Genomic DNA, 22,180 nt, shown 5'->3' on the forward strand with positions numbered 1-22,180 from the left:
TTTTAGAGGGCAGACAGTATGTTTCTGTACCAGCTTCTCAAAATTTCATTCTGTAGGATGGTGCTCTGGTGAGGAAGAGGTCATAAAAGAAATTTAACGTGTATTTTTTCAAAAATTACTCCGCCTTCCTAAAAAAGGACATTTTTTCTTCATACCAAATCGGTGACATTTGAAAAGTCCAAGCCTTAAACTATTCCTGGCTCTGGCTACTCAGGAACAGATCCTAACATACCTAGATCAAAGGGGGGGGGGACACAAAAAAAGTGCAGCCAATATATCAATGAGCTGCTGCACAACTATCAAACCGAAGTGGTTTGTCAAAACGCTTTCATTCCACCGTGAAGAAAAGCCCCCCACCTGGCCCCGGCCGCTTTCTAGGCCCGCGACCGCCCCCCGGTGCCCCCCAGGACACCCAACACTCCCACCCGCCTGCAGGTCCCCGACTGCAACATGGCGCCCACGCCGCGACCGGGCGGTGCGAGGCCGCGGCGCCCCGCGCATGCGCATGCCCCGCAGCACCCCCCCCACCCCCTCGCATCGCCTGGGGGCGGGCCGCTCACGGCGTCCTGACGTCAGAGGCGCGGCCCCGGCAACAGGCGGATGTGGCGGGGCCGCCGGGAACCCGGAAGCGGCGGGCGAATAGGGAGCGAGTGGCGCAGTTAGCGGGGCGGGAGCGCGGCGCGGGGCGCGGAGAGCCGGGGCCGAAAAGTAGTCCCGGAGGGGCTGCGGCGCGGCTACCGCTCCTGGGACGGGGTGGGGGAGAGGCTCATCCCCGCGGCGGCGCGTCCGGGCGGGGCGCAGAGGCGGCGGAGATGGCAGCGGACAAGGCTGCGGGTGAGTGCGGGGCGAGCCGCCGCCGCCGGGCCGCTCCGCGCGCGGGGCTCGCGGGGCGGAAGGAGACGCTGCGGCGCGGGCCGCCGCACCGCCGTGTCCTTCCGCCGGGGAAGTGGGGCCGCGGCAGCGCTGCGGGGCGACGGGGCTCGGCGACGGCCCGCGCGCGGCTCCCGCGCGGCTCCCGCGGAGCTGGGTAGCGGCAGCGGGAGCCGCGGGGGCTCGGTCCGCTGAACGCCCCCCCCCCGGAGGTTTCCGGGAGACGCCGAAGAGCGCAGCCCGCGTAAACCCGGTTTCGTGTTGCTGTGTGACTTGCTGGCGTTGGTCGCTGGTACTGATCGTCTCCCGCCTGGCTGCGCTCGCCGCCAGAAGCGGGCAGAGTCGGGGGGAGCCTGGGTCTGCCCGGCTCCCCGAGTTCCTCGGCTGGGCCTATGCCGCGGGACCGCGACTTGTCATTGCCTCTAAAAATTTTCTTCCAATATGCTGAATATGAAACCTGCTCCCAGCGTCTGAAGATCATCGTGGGAAAAATTAGTGTACCTTGCGAAGTGATGTGTGCTAAACCAACCCGTGGTAGTTTTAAAGGAGTTTACAGTGATTATAAGTTACAGGAAGAGTTTGGCGTTAGGTGATATATATATTTCCCCCTTCTTGGAAATCGTGAAGTCAGGAACATTTTTGTTGTACTAGGTTAGAAGAAAAGTACTTGTCCAAATGAAGCAAACACATTGGTTACGGCACGATATTCTGCATAGATACATGTACTTGTTCATAGCAGAGTGAGTTATAACTTCCAAGTGAAAAGTGTTTCCTTTTTATTGTACAGTGTTAAATCTGATATGTTGAGATTAGTAGCACAGTACTTTATAGGAAAACATACTTTTTGTGCCACAAACTGTTATCTTCTTATAAGGGCTGAATGCTCTGGCTGATCTTCACAGCCTTCAAAATTTTGTTGAAATGAGACTCCTGTGATAGGTTCCTCTCCCTTCCAGGAAGAGATTATCCCCCTGCCTCTACAGTTTGGAAATAAGAAATAATTCCAGAGATGCTCTGGCATTCAACAGCATGGTTTATGCAAGGTTTAATTTAAAGGGCTGGAAATAAGAGGACTCAGGAACAGCAATCCTTAGAGATAACAGGTAGGAGAAGGATAATGATTGCAGTCACTGTACAAGTGTCTGGGTCTGTGTGTGTGGAAGATATGGCTTCTCATTGCTTATATGATGTTGTGGCAGCAGGCCAAAGAGGAGAACGGTCTCCCTTTGCAGGTGGCAACCTCATGCTCTTCCTTGTTCTCCTCTAGTAGAACCAGTTCCCCTAAAGCATATTCTGCTGTCCACCTGGTGCAACTTCTCCGGTAGGAACAACTACCTGCTGATGCAAAGAGAAATGCCTCCCTGACACAGTATTTCTGCTGCTCAGCACCATGTGATACAGGTTGCTAACCAAGAAGATAATTTCCTGACTTGCTTTCTTTTACATCAAACCCAGTGCAGCAGCTTTCTCCAGATCAAAATGCGAGCGGATGATTTTTTACATCCTTTCCTTTTTCCTGGATGCACTTTCTGCTCCTCGCCACCAGTCTGAGAGCTATTAGTTTTAGAGATGCTTTGTACTTAGGAAAGTTAAATAACATGAAAAGTTTAGAAACAAACTGCTCCATGTGTAAATACAACTTGCATAGAAAAACTTAGTCTTCTCATTTGTAAAGCACAGTATCTGCGCTCTTTTGAATAGTTCAGCTGATCTATATAAGTGCTATACAACTAGAAGCATGTTGGTAATGACTAGCATGCCTTGTACTTCATGGACCACAGGCTTCCACAAGAATGCCAATGATCACTGGATCAAAGTAGCATGGTGTATGTTTTGCTGATGAACCATTTATCTCTTTCATTTTCTCTATCTCTTTCATATTCAAATGCCTGAAGAAATATTGAAATAATACTTTTATTTGCAAGCAGTTGATAACCATTTGCAGTGAAGAAACTGAGAGTTTTTTTTTCTCCTCAATTTATAAGTGGTGTTAGAGGATTATTTTTGGCATCCTGGGCGAGCCTTACTTTAAATGAGATTTGTTTGTGAGGTATCTCAGTAATTAAGATCAACTAAAGCAATAGATCCTTGTTTAAATGAGTGTGGGAGTGCTACAGTAGATTAGAGGGACCTTCAGCTCTTCAATGAGTTTCAAGCATGTTTGGGCAAAAGCGTTAGAGAATGGCCAAACTTTTGTTGTTGTTTGTTTCCCAAGGGAAAGAGGTATGCTGTAAATTACTTCAGTTGAACTTTATTTTTGCTCTTTCTTGATAAGCTTCCATCAGGTTTCACAAACTTTTTGCTTAGTGAGTCATAGTAGATGAAGTTTGTAGATATAAAACTAACTTTATGGGAGAAGAGGAAGGCCTATTTTTGCTTAAAATAGACTCAAATTTCATGCTGGGAGACTTAGAGGCATAGTGAAATCTCTTGTAGACCTATCCTGTCCTTTCCTAGGAAATATGCATAAAGCAGGTACTTAGGAGTGCTTTTCTTAGACAACTAATTTGCAGTCTCTTCGACCTAACTTTCTCTTAATTGAAAGAAGGGCACTTTACATTACGATTCAGAATTCCGTAAAGGGCAGCCTCCTTGGAGATGCATGTTTCGTGAACTTGCGTACTGTGATTACTTATGTGAATTTTCATGGATGGGTTTGTGGAAGTGCTTATGGTGATGTGACAAGTAGCTGTTAATGACATCTTCAGCAATATTCAGCTTCCTGTGTGAACTCTGACTCCATGAAGGATTGTGTGAACATATTTTTATTGCATATAGTGATTTCCCAAAACTATGAACTCCCTTTTCAAATGGGTGCATTCAGTGCCTTGTTCTAAGATGTTAAGGAACTCTTGCCTTGAAGAATAATAGTTTTCTGCTTGGCTGTACAGTCACAAGATTTAGAGCAGAAACTGGATTTGTTACATTCTTACCTTGTGGAAGAAGTACCTTTTGTTCTTTTTTTCTTTAGTTATAGAAAGTTTTGACTTGTCAAAAGTTTGTTTTGTTTTTTAAATATTGTCCCGTTCTGCATTTTCTCTTTAAGTAAAAGGCAATGCAAATTGGATTGATCAATGTCTTTTGCATGGTCAGATTTTAAGCAGGTGCTTTTAGTTCTTCAGTGTGCTAAGGGTACACTCTAGAGTACCTGAGTTACCCTGATTTTTTTTTTCTTTTTTCTTTTTTTTTTTTTTTTTTTTTTTTTTTGAAATCATAGTGAGTAAAGGTTTCTTTGCTATTTGCTGGCGTAAGACTGTTGAGGTTTTAAAACCTCAACACTGCCAACATCTTGATGCAGGATGAAAGTCACAACTGAACAGTTAGTTCTTGCTCGAATGTGTTTCTAGATAGGACAATGGAAGGGATCTTGTTATCTTCTCAGCAACAAACACAAACTATAAACAGATAACTAGCATGCTTTATTTCTAGTGTGGCTAGATCTTCTGATGTTTGGTTACCCCTAATTCTTGTTATATAAAACATCTATATACATATCTATGTATATAGATATGTATATGTGTGTGTGTATATATATGTATATATACATACTTTAATAGCATGGTAGTTGGTCAGTAGCAAATGGTCAAGATATACTTATGGTGATGGGACTTTATGGGAGAAGAGGAAGGCCTATTTTTGCTTAAAATAGACTCAAATTTCATGCTGGGAGACTTAGAGGCATAGTGAAATCTCTTGTAGACCTATCCTGTCCTTTCCTAGGAAATATGCATAAAGCAGGTACTTAGGAGTGCTTTTCTTAGACAACTAATCTGCAGTCTCTTTGACCTAACTTTTGATTTTGCAGTGGAGCCTGCGGATGGGTGGTTTGGCTTGTTTGAAGTGAAAATGGGCTATGAGGATGGTCAGAAGGCCGGAGCATCTGCCGGAAGGGCTGCAAGAGCTGGGCCTCTTCAGCATGGGGAAGAGACGCCTGAGGGGCGATCTTATCAATGTGTATAAGTACCTGAAGGGAGGGTGTCAAGGGGACGGGGACAAACTCTTTTCAGTTGTCCCATGTGACAGGACAAGAGGCAGTGGGCAGAAATTGAAGCACAAGAAGTTCCGCCTGAACGTGAGGGGGAATTTCTTTACCATGAGAGTGATGGAGCCCTGGAACAGGTTGCCCAGAGAAGTTGTGAAGTCTCCTTCTCTGGAGATCTTCAAGGCCTGCCTGGAGGTGACCCTGCTGAGCAGGGAGGTTGGCCTAGATGATCTCCAGAGGTCCCTTCCAACCTTACCAATTCTATGAAATTAGTAGAGTTTTCATTAAATCCTTGAACTCTAGGAAGAGAGAGAAAACTTTAAATATGCAGAGTCCACCTAGCCTGTTGAAATAGCAAAACACAGGCTAGACCAAAGCTACAATTGTGGAATTCGATATACCTTTATCTCCAAAACTGGAATATATTGGTGGTTTTATGAAGTCTTTGTTTGAAAAATACATCAATGACTTGTGTGTGTTCCAGCACATGAATTAATGCTTCTAGAGCTAATGCTTCGAGAAATAAGCTGATGGTTTTTTTGCTTTAAGAACTTAATGTTTTTTGACCCATTAATTTGTGTTTGGTGCAAGGTGGAGGTGTATGGGTTTTCTTAAACGTGTTAGGAATTATATGTAAAAGTCATTGAAGGCAAGTAAACTTTGTGTTGCTATATAAATCCTCAGAGGGGTCAGCATTGTAAATGTTATATGATGTTGTTCCAATCTGGAAAAGACCATAGTAGAACTGGAGAAGTTGCTGAAAAAGGCATGTATGAAGAAGACACTAAATAAACTGTGACTGCTCACCTAGGAGAGATAATTCAAAGGAAGATTTTTAAGATCAAGCCTAAGGTTGAAAAGTGGGTAGGCAACATTTGTTCATTGTGTCTTGCAACATAATCACTAGATGACATTTGATGGAATACCTTAAGGAGTCCAGAGTGTAAGGAGTTTTACAAGGGGGAAAAAAAAAAAAAAGGTTCAGATCCAGCATCTCATTTAGGGAGAGTTACTCTTCCAATGTATTCATTTGGGCAGAAGTTTGCTCTGCTTTTTGTATTGTTCCCTAAATCACCCTTTACTTGCAGTTTAGGAAGCAGCAAATCAGATGCATGGACTTCTGGTCTAACAAGTGTGGCACTTGTATTCGTTTTGTGAAGTTTGACCTTCACTACTAATTTTTGTGGGGAAAAAGAAAAGCTCTTCCTAGTGTATGGTTGCAACTTAAAAGAGAAATCTAGAATGTTGTCAGTTAACTTGCAGGACTTTGGTTATGGTTATTCATTGCAAGCACACTTTAAAAACATTAACCAAGTTCTTTGGATAACTAGGTTTATTACATTTGTGTTTTATGGAGAGAAATTCACAAGGAATATGAGATAATTTGACAGGTGTTAGTGTAGCATAGCTCAGTGTAGAGGCAATGTTGCAGTATTGTGGAAAATTTTTCGCTGTACTGTACATATCTTGAGAAATGGAAGAAACTAAACTTTTAAGCTGAATAGCTTTCATCACATTTGCAAACTTTCTTGTAACCCTCTATCTATTTTACAGATCAAGGTACTGAGAAACATGAAGGAGCAGGTACTTCTTCTGGGATTACTGATCAGGAAAAGGAATTGTCAAGCAGTGCATTACAAGCCTTTCTGGTAAGAAAAAGCCAAATTGTGAGACTTCGAATTATGTAAGCTATCTTAGCACTTAAGGAGTAATTTGTTTTTTCTGTTTTCTTAATGTAGTTGTAAATCTATTAATGGGATATTAGATCAAAAGTACATGCTGGCTTTATAACTCAGTTAGTTCTACATTTTCTATCTGTTGTGATATGAGACGTTTGCAGGGGACACCTGTACTGAGTATACAAGAGCATGTTTTAATCTCAATACTTAGTATCCATAAAAGCTGTGTAATGAGTTAATTTAAAAAGGCAGGCTGCTGTTCCATGGCAGTATTGGTATGCATGAACTCTCTGAAGAATTAATCACGTAAAGCTAAAAATGTGGTGTTAAAGGGCTTAAAGGAAGCATATGTATTCTTTAAACAACAACAACAAAACCTTTTTTCACTTTGTGGAAAAAATATAGCAAGATAACCAAAAAATCTTGTGGACTATTCTGTTATTTTACATTAAGGCTTATTTTTCAACGCATAATACCTACAGATGGTATTAACTATCAATTTTGTGTTTCTTAGAAGATTTCTCATGTGGTAAAATTCAGGCAGTAGATCTTTCCTTTGTTTACTTTTTTCTTTGTTATGTCTCCTAATTTTATTTAAAGTAGCATGTGACTGGAAGTTTAACTGCTTTGCCTCTTAGTTGTTGCATCTCTAGCTCCACGGTGACTTGCATAAGCTACTTTTGGATGTGTTAGATTAGGGGGAAGAATTTAAATACTGTCTTTAGATATTTCTTTCTTTTGTGTTTCAGCATTATTACTTTTTTTTCCCTGCACTCTTGCTGCATGAAGCTGTTCCTTAACAGACTCCAGCTGATAGCGTTCACTGATACCTTCTTGAGTGCTTTCTAGTCGAACTGTTCTCTTTCAGTATCTCTTTGCTCACTGCCATTTGATTGACAACTAATAGTACAGGAAAGGGTTGCCTGCTTTCCTGCTTGCACACAGTTACTCATACCTGAAAGACTTTTGGTCTGCTGATAACTTTGTCTTTAGTTCTAATGCTGGTCTGATGTACCTTGCTTATCTCAGTCTTTCTCTTACATTAAGAACTGTAAGTTTATAGTGCTCTGATGAGGTAACATATGTGAGCAGAATTAATCTGGTGTCTAGGCTGTCAGTTTTGCTTAATTTTGAGTTGCTGTAAATAGCCTTGTGGACTGTTTCTCTGGTCTTGCTTTGCATGCTGCTTTAATATATTGCACTTTGTGTTAGAGAATTGCTATAAAAGGCGTGTATGTTATCTTCTAGATCCTGTTTAATGGAGTAAAGGATTGTTTAGATTTTTTTTTAAGCAAAATATCACAAAATAAGCTAAGCATATAAAAGTTTAAAGTTTGCAGTCTAACTATGGTTAGAGGCCTTGTAGCTGTAATCTGAAAGCTACCTCTGTTGAAGGGGAGCTCTGAGTGTGAACACGTGAAGAAAATTGTTGGGAGGTGAACTGTGTCACTTAGAAGGTCAGCAGTTGAGCTGTAAATCTCTATGTTTGTGTGTGAGATGAATAGGCAACCCATGGTGATGATACTTCCCTGGAGCTGTGGAAATACTGTGTGTGAACATCCTGCTACATCTCTCTGTACCTTGTGTGACTACTCTTTGTTAGTAGAGCTAAGGGACTGTGGTGGTTCTGTCAACAGAACCTGCAGAATGACAACTATCTACAGAAAATATAAGATTGCAGTTCCAGCAAAGGACCACAGAGTTGTAGTCTCTGTTGTAGTTCTTCCCTTACTAGAGGAATTTAGGCAGGTGCCCAGGAGAAGCTCAGTGGATTAGCATCTAAAACAGGAGGAGTAAGAGTTGGTGGAGAATGACAGTGGTACTCAAAAGAATAGTATTTGATCATCAGTGAGCTTGTGGCAGAAGTAGAAATGAATCCGTATATCTGACTGACCATACGGGACATAACCTTGATATGGAAGAGGTGACTGTAGTATTCCTATATTAGTGTTGAACAGTAGAGATCAAAAGAGCATTTATTTTAGCCTTGGTACAGTTGAAAGAGTTTGGAGTTCTCTTTCAGTGTGTGGTGCCACTAAATTCTTCCTGCCTAAACACAGAAGAGACAAAAACAGAAAGCAGAAAGAGATGAGCTATTTGGAAGTCCTTAAAAATAGACGGTCTTCTTCCTGACATCAAAGAATGTGGTTTCTTGATTAAACCGCACCTCAGAGGAGCATCATGCCTAGGTGTCAGTTTCTCTGTTGACGTGCCTAGATCACCAAATGCTTGAATACTCCATTCAACAACTAAAATAACTTGTAAAATGTTATTTAAACCTGTACCGGGAGAGTGTAACCCTCTTTTGCCAATGTGTCTTAAGCTGACTTCCACAAACTAAATTGCTACACAATTGGAGTGAGGAATGAACACAAAATTATGATCTGGGAGTTGCATAGGGAGTTCCAGTTGCTCTGTGTACATATGATGGGAAAGGATTATGAAAACCGAGGAAATACGATTTTGAGTTTTGAGATTCTGTATGATGAAGACAAAGCAGGTCAACACTGTGCATGGAATCCTCTTGTTATAATAAACTACTCCATGTGTCTGTCTTCCACAGAATTCTTGAAATTTGATTCCGATCTCAGCTTTTAGACTTTGTTTTCATATTTCATTACTAATGCGCGTGTAGTCATTTAGTTTTAGATAACTTCATATTGATGATAGAAATACTACTTTGTTCTGTAAACTTACAGAGGATATTTTCATTAAAAATTATTAATCTGTTAAATTAGACTTTGTGTCTTCTAACGCATGTTTCTGATGTGTGCAATTTCCAGGCTGGAAATTACGATGCTTGTTTACAACACCTGAATACCCTTCAAGACATAAACAAAGATGACTACAAAATAACTTTGAATACTGCTGTTGCAGAGTTCTGTAAAAGTAACCAGACTACAACAGACAGCTTGAGACAGACTCTTAACCAGCTGAAAAATCAGGTAATGCAAATGTACTGATATGCTGCTTTATTTCAAGTGTTGTTAATGGTGATTAGATTTTCAAGATTCTGTATAATGAGGACAAAGTGAAAGAAAGGGTGAAAATCTATGCCTTCCTCTCTTGTGAGGAAAGTAAATGAACAGGAAGTTAACATTACTTTTAAACCTCTGAGTCTGTTTAGTTGTTTTGGATACTGCTTTTATATTTTTAATTATTACTAAATGGATCTAAAGCTTAACTCTTCCTACAGTTGTAACTGCTGGAAAAACTGGCATTCTTTCGATATAAAGTTTCTTAACTTGAAATAGTTTGCAACATGATCCAAATCCTTTGTTGGGCTTATACTGAACAACACAAAAGTTTGTTGGCTTATAACTAATTAACAGAATTCTTTATTGACTTACCTTTAGACCAATTTCTACCTTCAGACTATTTTTGAAAAATATTTGGTGCTTTTAAATGAAACTAGTGAGTTTTTTTTTCTTTTCCTTTTTTTTTAAAGGTTCACTCTGCTGTTGAAGAAATGGATGGTTTAGATGATGTTGAAAATAGTATGCTTTACTACAATCAGGCTGTTATTTTGTATCATCTGCGTCAGTATACTGAAGCTATATCAGTTGGAGAGAAGCTCTATCAATTTATAGAACCTTTCGGTATGTAGACAGAAGTTTTTCCTATAGAAAATAAAAAAAGATAATTCACTTTTAAAACTCGCTTGGGTGAGAATAAGAAAATCTGCCTAATACAGTTCTAAAGCAGTAGTTAGAAATGAAGAATGTACTTTATATTAGGGACAGTAATTAATTTAGAATTGTGGAACTTCAGAGGCATATAGAAGAGAAGTATTATGATTCTGAAATGGATGTTTGACAACTTACTGTATTTATGAAAATAGGATTTGAAAAGTAATTAAATGAGCTAAATTTTGATATTCTAAATGATCAAGTAACTATGCGGTGGGTGCTAATTTGTCAGTGGGCTTGTGTTTTTAAATGCTTGCATTGGGTTGCACATAATTGTACGTGGTCATATTTTATTATTAATCTTCCAGCTTTTATGAGCTGTGGCACTTTGTAGTAGATTGTCGTACTTGGCATTTAAACAACTTTATAATCTTTGAATTTTAGAAGTGACAGGGCTGTTTACTGAAGCATGCTTGTATCTTGGGGGGGGGGGGGTGGTATATGTGCATACATGCCCATAGCGTAAATCCAATAAATCTTACTGTGTTTCTTTAATTCCTCCCAAACTTTAGTATGCCAGTTTGGAACTTCATCTACTAAGGCAGCCATGTAGAGAAATGTTTGTACAGAAATGCTCTTAACTTCCATGGGATTCTCTCTATGCTTATAGCTCCATCTATCTTTTTAGACACTGAATTTTCAGTACTTCTGAAAATAGAACTTGTAGAGATAAACTAGATGTTAAAATGTCTTTGTCTTTAATCTATGGTATTATGCTAATAGCACTTGATTTAATTGCTTTTTAATGTATATATACTTGTCTGTGTTATGTAGATGTCTGCTTTTTTTTTTTTTTTTTTTTTTACTTTTTTTTCCCCTCATAATGTTGTGTAGATGCTTTTTTTTTTTTCTCCTTTGGTTGAGTGTGGAAGGATTCGTATTGAAACTGTAAAGTAATTTTTCCTTTCTTTGCTTTATGTAGAAGAGAAGTTTGCCCAGGCTGTGTGCTTCTTGCTTGTAGACTTATACCTGCTAACTTACCAAGCTGAGAAAGCCTTACATCTACTTGCTGTTTTAGAGAAAATGATTTCACAAGGCAACAATAGCAGCAAGAATGGAAAAAATGAGGTAAGCTTAAAATCTTATGAGTATGTTCAAGTCTTTACAGCGGTATGCTTTAACTTAAGAATTACCCTTTTTAGATACTTCAGAATAATCAGTCTATATTGCAATATTTGTAATTTTAGATAGCAACTTATGTGTTAGTAACTGAGTTAATTATATATTGCAGGTATATATTCCCTCTGTTCCACCCTGTCCCTTACTGTCAGGGAGCTAAGTGTGTCTCAAGTCTGAGTTGCATTAGAAAGACTGTTTGTCTTCAGGGTCAAATATACTTAGTATTTCTTACTTGTCTTGGATTATGACCATGTGAAACCTCAAGTTTGAAATGAAACTCAATGTCAGAGAGGAATTGCAACCATGCCATGGTATGAGAAGTCAGGCATCTGTTTTATATAGTAACTGATTGATGAATACTTTTGAATGAGATCTTTTATATGTATTTTTTGAAATATTAATTAAAAATGAGTAATGGCTTATAAGTGAAAAGGGAAGTCTTTCCTCTTTGCCTGCTGATGTAATGTCATATTTAAGATAAAACATTTTATCTTAAGTATATAGTAGATAATTCTACTGAAGAAAATCTTAATGAGAGTACCTGAAGTGTGCATAGTGTCTTCCTGGGTTAGAAAATTCTCTAAATATCTCAATGCTGGAGTGATACAGCATAACACTAGTATTATTGTAGAACTTCATTCCTCGTAGACTGTAGTCGTTCCCGGATTTTGATTGTTAACCTCAAGTTACGATATTTGGTGGGTACATAGCCTTCTGGACTGTTAGATACTGATTTTTCTTCCTCATAGTTTAAAAAAAGATTTGTAAACCAAATTTAAAAAGGTAATTTAATATTAACTCTTTTTTTCTTTTTTTCTAACAACCCTCTCCCCCCCCCCCCCCCCAGTCAGGTAATAATACAAATAAAGATTCCTCTAACCAGAAAGCAGAGAGTGGAGCTTTAATAGAAGTTGCCAAATCCAAGATACATCAGGTAAGTGTCTGTGTACATTTTATACCACAGCATTAGTTCAGTCTGTGTTAAAACCAAGTACAACCTACTGCCAATATAGTTCATCATAGATTGTGATACTATCTGTTTTTGTAAAACAAAAAAAGAAAATTCAAGATGAAATGATTTGTCTATTTCTTTTGTAAGAAGGTACAGAAGAAACTGTCCGAATGTGAAAAAGTTTGATCTAAGTCCTTGCAACGTTCTGTAATTTTGTTAAATTGCAGTTAGTTCCACTGTTTTATTTCAGCTGAGATTTTATTTCATGAGCTTTCTGTTCTGTGGAAAAATGGTGAACAAACATCCTTCTCTATGCTCTTTCACTTATTAGTATTGACAGTTGAGTAGGCAGATGTGTGGAGGTAAAAAGTTAGATTATTTTAATTAATTTGTGATTTTAGGTACCAGAGTTTTGGGATTTGAATAGAGTTTCTATTGGCTATTGCGAAAAATATAGTCTATGAATATGAATAGAATTTCTTCTTTAGAATGTTTTTTAAACTGCAGTTTATGACTATTTAAGGTGTGTATATAATATTTTGTAATAAATCTAGCTGTGGTTCATCTTGCAGAGCTGAATAATTTATTTAACAAACTTATTTTTTTTTAACAGTATAAGGTGAGAGCCTATATCCAGATGAAGTCACTAAAAGCATGCAAAAGGGAGATCAAGTCTGTTATGAATACGGCTGGGAATGTAGGTATTCTTAAGGATGTTGTTTTTGTAATCTAGTTCTGTTCTCTTAAAACTAAATTTGCTAAATTCATCTGCAAAGAAAAGTCTTCTTGAGGATGGATGCCTCGAGAGTGCTTTATGTAGTCAACTGAGTTTGTAATCTCTTCTGTGAGTGTAAATAATACAGAATTTAATTTGCATTTTTTTGCAGTTGTTCAGCAAATTGCAGTTTATTATTAATGACATAAAAATAAGAATGAAATACTATACTAAGTAGGTCAAGCTTGCTTTATAGCTTAAAAGTAAGCAACTTCAACCAAGTTTTAGTTTGCTAGAAATGTTCTGCATTGAGAATTAAAATCTTCTGATATCATTGGTGGTTTAAACCACTTCATGGAAGGTTTGTTTTAGGGTGCTCCATTGTTTTGTTTTGCTTTATTTTTCTTATTCAAGATTTTTGGAGGCTTGCCTCTGGCTAGAAAGCAGTTTCTTTTTTTTATGTAGAAGTTCTCAACTCGGAGAATTACGTCCACCATTCCAGATACAGTCTACATTAACTGAGGAGAAGGGAATAGGAGGAGAGCACTTCCCTTCTGTTGCCAATCTCAACAGCTACTAGTCTGACAGAAATCCTTCTGGATCACAAGGTCTCTGTGGGCAGACCAGGAAGATCACAGTCTGGGAGGAAGCTGTTGAACTCTGCAGGGAGGGAAGCATAGGGAGGAGCGTACTAGAAGACAGCTTGGGGAAAGATTCTATTAAACAAAAAGGAGATTGTCTACACTCAAGCATTGCCATAAGTTCTCTAGCATAAAGAACCTTTGGTTTTAGAACAATAACAGAAAAATACATATAGTTTTGAAGCTCAAGGGAAGTGAGTGTTAATCATGTGCTCAACAGAGAAATACTACTTCATGATATAATTAGGGCCTAAGACCATCTGTTTTTTTGTTTTTTTTTTTTTCTTTAATGATAGCAAGGGCCAAGCTTACTATGGAGTGATTTGACATTAACAGTAGAAATGGTAAAATAAGAGACTTCTTTTGTTGTTGTTTTCTCCCTCACAGTCAGCTCCTTCTCTTTTTCTAAAGAGCAATTTTGAGTATTTGAGAGGCAATTATCGGAAAGCGGTCAAACTTCTGAACAGTGCAAATATTGCTGAACATCCAGGCTTCATGAAAACAGGTAAAATAGAAAAAGATTTCTCTTGCAAACGTGTGAAAATGGGGTACAAATAGGATTACTCGGATATCAGTGTTAAGCGTATGAATAATTATTTAATAATTATTTTTTTTTTTTTGATTTCTGCCCCCACATCCCAACAGACAAGACACATACGCACGCAAGATAAAGACTGTCTAGGCTTTATGAAGGTGTAAACGTAATACCTGTAGGGCTTCTTGCTTGGGTTAGTGAATTTAAGACTTTTTTTCTTTTTCTTTTCTTTTTTTAAAAAGAGGCAACCTCCTAGATGTAAGAATAAGACTTCAAGTTGTGTACCCAGAGAGGATATTGTAGCAGTTGTAACGATTGTGAGAAAAATCAAATGTTTCATGAACTGTTAAAGATTGACTTCTACTGTACAGCATTTTAATTTATTTTCATACCCAGAAAGTGTGTGTGTGTGTGTGTGTGTGTATGCTCTTAAAAACATTTGAGATTGTAGTTGACTGTTTAAAACATCACTGAACATCAAATACTGAAAAAATCTAGAGAAGGCTGTGTCTTGGGTCAGTAGAGAGTTAAGCTTTCAAAAAATACTTATTGTGAAGCTACTGAATTTCTCTACTTCAACTGGTTCAATGCTTACTGTTTTAGAGATAATAAGTTTCTTGTGAGAACTTTTTTTTTTTATCTAATAGACACAGGTGCATAGACTGTAGCTAGATGAGCGCAGTCATAGAATATGCCCTGGGAATACCACGAGTCTGAGAAAATATTTTAAGAAATTTCTGTGTTTACAGATTTAGAAAACATGAATTCAAAATATTTGCTTTAATGCAAATCATTTTAAAACTGCTGTTGGAATGTTCTGTAACTTATCTCTCTAATGTTTTATGGCTAAAAAGTCCTTTTTGTAACTTAACATACTGAGGAAAGTTTTATTTTTAAGTAACTTTTTTTTTTTTTTTTTTTTTTTTTGCCTGAGCTACGATAGAATGTTCATCTAGGTTGCAGTTACAGTAACATCTGGTTAGTCTGTTTGGAAAAACTTTTTTAAAAAACAGTGGAACCTTGAGAAACTTCAATTGCCAGCATATAAGTCATAAGTTTATTTTCTGTGTTTTATTTAGAAGAAACTGCCTATAGTTACCTGAATATATGTTTAAGAGGGAAAGTGCATTTTCAATCTTTCTTGCTTGTGTGATTGGATTAACATACTTGTTTTATGAAACTTAAGCAGATAATGTCATTTTAGAGTATCCCTTTTACAAGAGTTATCTGTTATAAAACTGAAAGTGGTTGCATATGAAACACTACAAAATCTGGATGAATTTACTTCAACTTGCAGTCTAGTGAATTGGCTTTATAATATGGCTCTTCTGGAATGTGGTGCGTAAGACCTGAAAATCTCCAGCTACTTACCTGTTAAGTCATTTCAAGTGAACTGTCCGAGAGAGAGAGAATGATATACAGAAATGTAATTTATTAAAATATTTGTAAGACAATAACTTTGTAATCGTTGAACATCTTGCTGAAGAACATGTTTAATTAGGTACCATAATATGCCAACCTGTGAGAGAATGGAGGGAGTGTTTTGTGGGTTCGATGACACTTTCCTGATTCAGTTTATGAAAATGATTTTTTGCTGTTCTTTCAGGTGAATGCTTAAGATGCATGTTCTGGAATAATCTTGGCTGCATCCACTTTGCAATGGGAAAGCACAATTTAGGAATTTTTTACTTTAAAAAAGCCTTGCAAGAGAATGATAATGCGTGTGCGCAGCTAGGAACAGGTAGTTCAGATCCAGGTAAGACTTTTAAGAGATGAAAATAGGTAATGGAAGAGAGGTGGGCAAATCAAGAAAACAGATGACACAAGCTTTCAGTAATAACCAGAAAAAATCCTGTTCCATTTGTTTGCAAAGGACAGGATAAAGAGGATGAGGACTCTGAGTTGCTGTTATGTGAAACATGATGATAAAATGTGTCCCTTTTTGCTTTCTTTGGCTTGCTATGGCACTAGAGCAATTATTTGTCTTCTTTGTAGCCTTTGGTTGTCTATCAGGGAGATCTGACCAAAAGAAAGTTTCTGTGGCATATTAATACACCGTTAAAGGCATTACTTAGTCCTGCTTACAGTAGATAGAATCACTAGGACAAGAAGCTTGAGACACACTTTTTTTTTTAACTTGCATGAAGAAAACTTGATATACGGTTCTGTTAAATTAGTATTTGGAAGATGATATCTTATCTGAAACTTTCTTACTGAACTATTCACAAGCTTGTATGAGAACAATTTACCCACTGTTTAGTTATCTGGTTTTATCTATCTACTGTTGCCTTAGATATAGCCAAAGACAAGAAAAACATTATAAGCAGTTTTCTGGCATTGGTTAGTAATACTTTCCTTCCTTCCAAGAAAGGGATTTCATGATTAGGTGATAATTTGTTCATTTTTAAAATATAGTTCCTATCACATACTTTTGTTTTTGCTGTTTCTTCACCCACTGTGCTCTTATAATGCAATCTTAGATACCAGTGCAAAGACAGATGATGTTTTTTACTTGTTAACAGTAAAACAGACTTAAATTTTGTAATAACAAAGATGCATATTCAATTCCAGATTCATAGCATAGTATTTATTGCATTTGGCTTGAGTAACAGTGTACACAAGTAGTTAGTATTTAATTTACTTTACCTTTCATTAATAATATGATGAATTTGTCTTGGGGATCAGCTTTGATGTGGAAGGAATGTATTTACAGAGGGAAAGTCTTGAATTTCTTTAAAGAATGAATGGGTTTTGTTTTTAGGTGCATGTCAACCCTCCCCCACCTTTTAACAAGGGGTTATGTTTTCAGCTCTCCTGAGCTGCACATTCAAAACTATCTAATTCTTTTCTACAGGTAAAAAGTTTTCAGGAAGGCCTATGTGTACATTACTGACTAATAAACGGTATGAGTTGCTCTACAATTGTGGAATACAGCTTTTACATATTGGGAGGCCCTTAGCTGCCTTTGAATGCTTGATAGAGGCAGTCCAGGTTTATCATTCAAATCCTCGTCTTTGGCTGAGAATAGCAGAGTGCTGCATTGCTGCCAATAAAGGGGTAAGTAGGTTTGCAAATTCCTTTTGTTGATACCCTAGTGATTTTGAAATAAGTGTGATCACAAAAGAAAAGCAATAATACCTTGAACTGATTGATGTATTTTGTAGGCCTGATGCTGCAATGCTTCTATGTAAGTCCAGATTAATTCTTTATATGTGTATGTATGCGTGCATGTGTTTAATCTGAGGTGGAAAAAAAAACACTTATCTCTTTGTTCCATAGAAACAGTGACTTGAGGCCCAGTGCTTAATCGATTTTCTAAGATCAGAAGAATTTGAGGGGGCTATTCTAAAGATTAGCATGAGATAAAACAGAAGGATGTAAGTGGTTGTTGCAGCTCTTCCTCTACATCACAGGTGTTTTGCTGGAGAGACTGATTTAACATGATTTTTCTTTGGTAGTTTACCATTGCTCCCTTTAGGCTATTCCAACTCACGATTTGAATAGGTAGTCTTAAATTAGTTTTAAGCACATTAGGTTTCTCCAAATCATCTGAGGATTTAACTCTTGTCTTGAAATAATTTTTGGAAATAAAGATAATATTTGGAGAGAAACTTGTATTATTCTCTAATGAGACTTCACCTTTTAACAGAAAGCAACATGTTTTCTCTCTATAGGGAAAGCTCTCTACTTAAAATATTAAATATCCATAAATAATAGGTCACACAATGTTGATATCTATAATATCTTAGCTTTCCACACTCATTTTAAATATGTAGCAAAATCCTGGGTTAAATATATTTGATAAAGGTCTTTTTTTTTTTTTTTTTTTTTTTTTGGTATGAACTGATGAATGAAACTTGTACAGAGAAGAGAACAGATCTCATACTGAGCTTTGCTCTTCCAAGCATTTCTGTTATTGGATTGCAGAAATAGCAAGGTGAGATTGGAGTCAGTGACCAACTTGACTAATACCCAAGGAAGGAAAACTTTCCTGACTGCTCTTGGAGGTTTGATGCGCAGAAACAACTGTAATAGCTTTTGTTTCTGCTGCTTCTCTGACAAGGAAGGATTTTTCTTCTTTCTTGGAAAATGTTTGACTGAAGCATCTTAGATTTTTATGCTTAGTCTCCGGGAATTGCATTGTAGCTTCTGAAATGATGAGAATCTACCTTGAAATTCCATTCTAGTGATGGGAGAAAGCATATGCCTGTTCAGTAGAGATCAGTTATACCTAGTTTAAGGCCGGATGCTAGGATGTAAGGAATGACTGAAAATATGCTGTTAACTTTTTAAGCTTTATAAATGTGGCTATTGGATCAGACTGTGGACATTTTTTTTAAAAAAAAAAAAAAAAAATATGGCAGTGTGTCCAGTGCCTAGAACTTCATGGAGTTTGCAGGATTCTGCAAAGAATCTTGCAGAGAACTGCTGAAGTATATAATTAATTGAGAGTCACAGCAACGAAACTTCTCTATAATTTAATGTTTCATTCAGTAACTGTTCAGTTAAAGTTTTTGTGATGTACAAATAATACAAACTTCTTAATTTTGTCTACAAGAAATACACCATCCAAATTCAAATATGGCTTCATTGTTATAGGACTGGATGTAAGTAACAAGATGCAGTCTGATTTCCATTGAGATCTTTTCATGCAATCTTTCTTCTTTTCATGCAGCCAAATCTCTCATTTAAGCTTTCATTATTTCTTCTCTGAGTTGCTGCTGGAGGTAGAGAGGGATAAGACTGTAGTGTGGCTAGCCTAAAAGGGGCAAAGGCTGAGGAAGCTCAGACCAGTATTCTCCCATGAAGTTCTTGTGGTTCCCACCACTGGGGAAGTGAACCCATAAATGCTGAGGTTTGTTTTCCTCCTTTGACAAAGTTTGTGGAAAGCTGGTGACGGTAGACGTGTTGCATGCCTGTTGGGGTGCGTTGGTTTCAGCCCGTTGATCTGCTTATGTTCAGGATAAGCCCATGTGTTAAAATTCAGAGGACTGGGGAGAGGGATTGCTCTTTCTTTTGAACAGAAGGCTGCACACAAATGGTCAGTTAGTGAAATTATGAGATACCATACTTGATTTCCTGTGAAACTAGAATTCATCTCCCTTGTATGAGGATGTAACAATATAATCTATACTTACATGCTCTCGTGCAGTTATTTCCACAGTATGCCCATTTCGCTTAGTGCACGGGATGGATGGAGTTAATTAACCAAACAGCTGTATTTGCTCCAATTTTTCATCTGAATTCACTGTTTCCCCTCTGTGGGTGGCTCCTGTGCCTTTATTTACTTTGCCTTTATTTACTACACAAATCCTTAAAAACACAAAATTCGTAATTCTTCTTTGGGATTTCCAATGATGCTCCTTATTTTGGGAGTCTGTATATTCCAGAAGTGTTAACACTATTCACAGCAGCTTTGTAGATGAGGATTGCAGTTGCCCCCATTTTACAGATGGAGCACGGAAGCTTAAAGAGTTTTGGGTAAAAAACGCACTGACTTTGGTTGTGCAGTGTTACCTGTTGTCTCATAGATCTGGGTACCTAGTTTCATAGGCCATGGTGAACGCATGAAAGACAGCCTTCTTCCTACTCATTTTGCAATTTTGGATGTATATCCTGCTGGTTACAAAGTACACATAAAGGAGACAGAACTGTTCATCTCTGCCGGGAAGCTGGTGTGGGAGGGTTGATGAGCATATGGTTTGTGGTTTTGGAAAAACCAGAGGTCCTCTCTACAGGGACAGTGTTTTAACAGTCTGGAAAAGGGAAGGACCAGCCTTCATGGAGCACTTTGTTGTTTACTGCGGACCACCTGAAGCAGTAGATGATGTCAGGCTCCTGTACCCTAGCTTTCATTATACCACAGTCATAATATTGATGATTGTGGTGTACCAGGGAGCTTGGATTTGGACCACAGCCGCAGTTTAGTGTTTCTTAACTTTGCAATCTTGAGAGGGGAAAAATAATTTTGTAGAGAAGTGGAAGTGTCTTTTTAAGTTAAACATATATTTACAATGTGACAAGTGAAGCCCTAAAGTCAGTGAGGTGTCTGATTTTGCCTTGCAACTCAGTTTGCAGTAATATTCCTATAGATCTAAATATGTATTGTTGTTGTATTGGATCTTTTTGTGTGTGTGTGTGCTGGACCTCATACAGAAAAGTAATTTCACCAAAGTAAATTTTCATCTGCTTTAATATTCTAGTGCATAGAATATAGGTGGCTATTCTCTTTCTGCAGGCTTTTAAAATATTTTTCTGCAAAATATATGTTTTATATCCAAACTTATCATATGCATTTGTTTTAATTTGTCAGTTAATGTCATTATCATGTCAGTATTTTTCTTCACAGTAAATTGTGATAAACTTTCTGGAAAGTGATACCTATTTAACATATTAAAATATATGTCTACAGTTTTTCCTTAAAACTATGACTATTCTCCACTAAGTTTACTTACCAGCAATATTGTTAAGGTCGTTCATGGCAAAAATCAGAATAAATTGGTGTGGAGATGGTTTGTGGGACTGATTAGGAGTCTTTAATTTCATTTGACTTCCAGAATATCTGAATACCAAAATATTTATTAAAAAAATAAATAAATATGAGTTTGAATATGTTACAGTTTATTTTGCATGGAATGGTTTGAGCAGTATTTTGGAGAGTATTTTGAACACTGTGTAAGCATGGTTGATAAATTGCAGTACCAATTCTGAATATTATTTGGCTGATCATATGGCTTCTCTTTACATGTCATAGCAGCTCTTTAATATGGCTCGGTTCATTGTTCTTTCTCTTTCAAAACAGGAGAAACTAGGTCAGTAGGCTATCAGACAAGCTCTCAGAAATAATCTATGACTTAACCACAGTTACACTGTGTAGTAAAATCCCTATGTAATGCAAAGAAAATAGAAGGTGCCTGATCCTTTGTGGTGCTAAAGAGCTAAACCAGCACCCATATAAACTACTAATTCTTGCAGTTTAGCTGTGTTTGAAGTGTTCTTCCAACTTCCCAGTAATTTAATATTTTAATCTTTTCTTTTTTTAAAGACGTCAGAACAAGAAACTAAAGGTCTTCCCAGCAAAAAGGGAATTGTGCAATCTATAGTTGGTCAAGGCTACCACCGTAAGATAGTCCTAGCATCCCAGTCAATACAGAATGTTGTTTATAAGTAAGTATATGTTTTCCCTGGGCTCTTTGATTCCTTATCACAACTTTGTTAAGGATGTATCTGTTTGTCTGGAATCCTCTAAACTATCACAGAAAAACTGTGTTCGTTTTGAGATTACTTTTGTACTGCAGAGGCATGTTAAAATACTTGGTGAGTCTTATTTAAACATCGTTTGGATGCCTCCTTTATGATGGCCAGCAGAGGGCTTAATTGTATATTCACTGGAACTTGGAGGGCTATTACAAGTTTCTGAGAAATCAATTTTTAAGTTTTATTTCAGAGAAATATAATCTCTCCCTCATTTAAAAATACATTCTCAGTAATCCATTCTAGAAAAGTGGGGGAAGAATCTGATTGCTCTGCTGTAAGACCTCAAGAAGTGAAGTCAAGAACAACAATGAGAATTACATGAAATTGTTTACTTGTATCTACTGATTCTGCTTGGGCCTCCTGGTGTAGTACTGAATAGCAGGATGTATACATTTTGGTTCATAAATTAAGTATTTTGATATATTAAAACATGTTTTTAATTTGTTTTAGGATAATGTTCTTTCTGCAATCAGGTCTTTCTAGAGTTCTGCTATTACTATTCAATTTGGTAGGATTGTTACTCCCTGGTTAACTTCTATGTCCCTCTTCAGTGATGGGCAGTCCTCAGCAATTCCTGTTGCCAGTATGGAATTTGCAGCAATCTGTTTAAGAAATGCCTTGCTGTTACTGCCAGAAGATCAACAGGAGCCAAAGCAAGAAAATGGGTCTAAAACTAGTAACCAGCTGGGGGGAAATGCAGAAAACAGTGAAAGCAGTGAAGCCTGCAGGTAATCAGAATAG

General features: G+C 37.8%; 1 protein-coding gene across 3 annotated transcripts in view; it reads left to right on the top strand.

Moving 5' to 3' along the window:
* The first annotated feature begins 654 nt into the window (after positions 1–654).
* CNOT10 (CCR4-NOT transcription complex subunit 10) overlaps positions 655–22,180 on the top strand; it is a 36,989-nt gene continuing 15,463 nt past the window's right edge. For 2 of the 3 annotated variants that reach the window (XR_009957601.1, XR_009957602.1), the window contains exons 1-12: positions 655–834; positions 6,407–6,501; positions 9,315–9,476; positions 9,980–10,130; positions 11,143–11,288; positions 12,187–12,273; positions 12,905–12,988; positions 14,035–14,152; positions 15,789–15,938; positions 17,037–17,239; positions 21,228–21,349; positions 21,991–22,167. Coding sequence is in view for 1 of the 3 variants with exons in the window: in XM_062569379.1 (XP_062425363.1) it covers positions 813–834; positions 6,407–6,501; positions 9,315–9,476; positions 9,980–10,130; positions 11,143–11,288; positions 12,187–12,273; positions 12,905–12,988; positions 14,035–14,152; positions 15,789–15,938; positions 17,037–17,239; positions 21,228–21,349; positions 21,991–22,167 (1,517 nt within the window). In the remaining 2 variants the exon portion in view is untranslated. The remainder of the gene's footprint in view (positions 835–6,406; positions 6,502–9,314; positions 9,477–9,979; positions 10,131–11,142; positions 11,289–12,186; positions 12,274–12,904; positions 12,989–14,034; positions 14,153–15,788; positions 15,939–17,036; positions 17,240–21,227; positions 21,350–21,990; positions 22,168–22,180) is intronic. The other variant, XM_062569379.1, reaches the window with a different exon arrangement.

This window comes from Rhea pennata, chromosome 2 (assembly GCF_028389875.1).
Source record: "Rhea pennata isolate bPtePen1 chromosome 2, bPtePen1.pri, whole genome shotgun sequence".
NCBI lineage: Eukaryota > Metazoa > Chordata > Aves > Rheiformes > Rheidae > Rhea > Rhea pennata.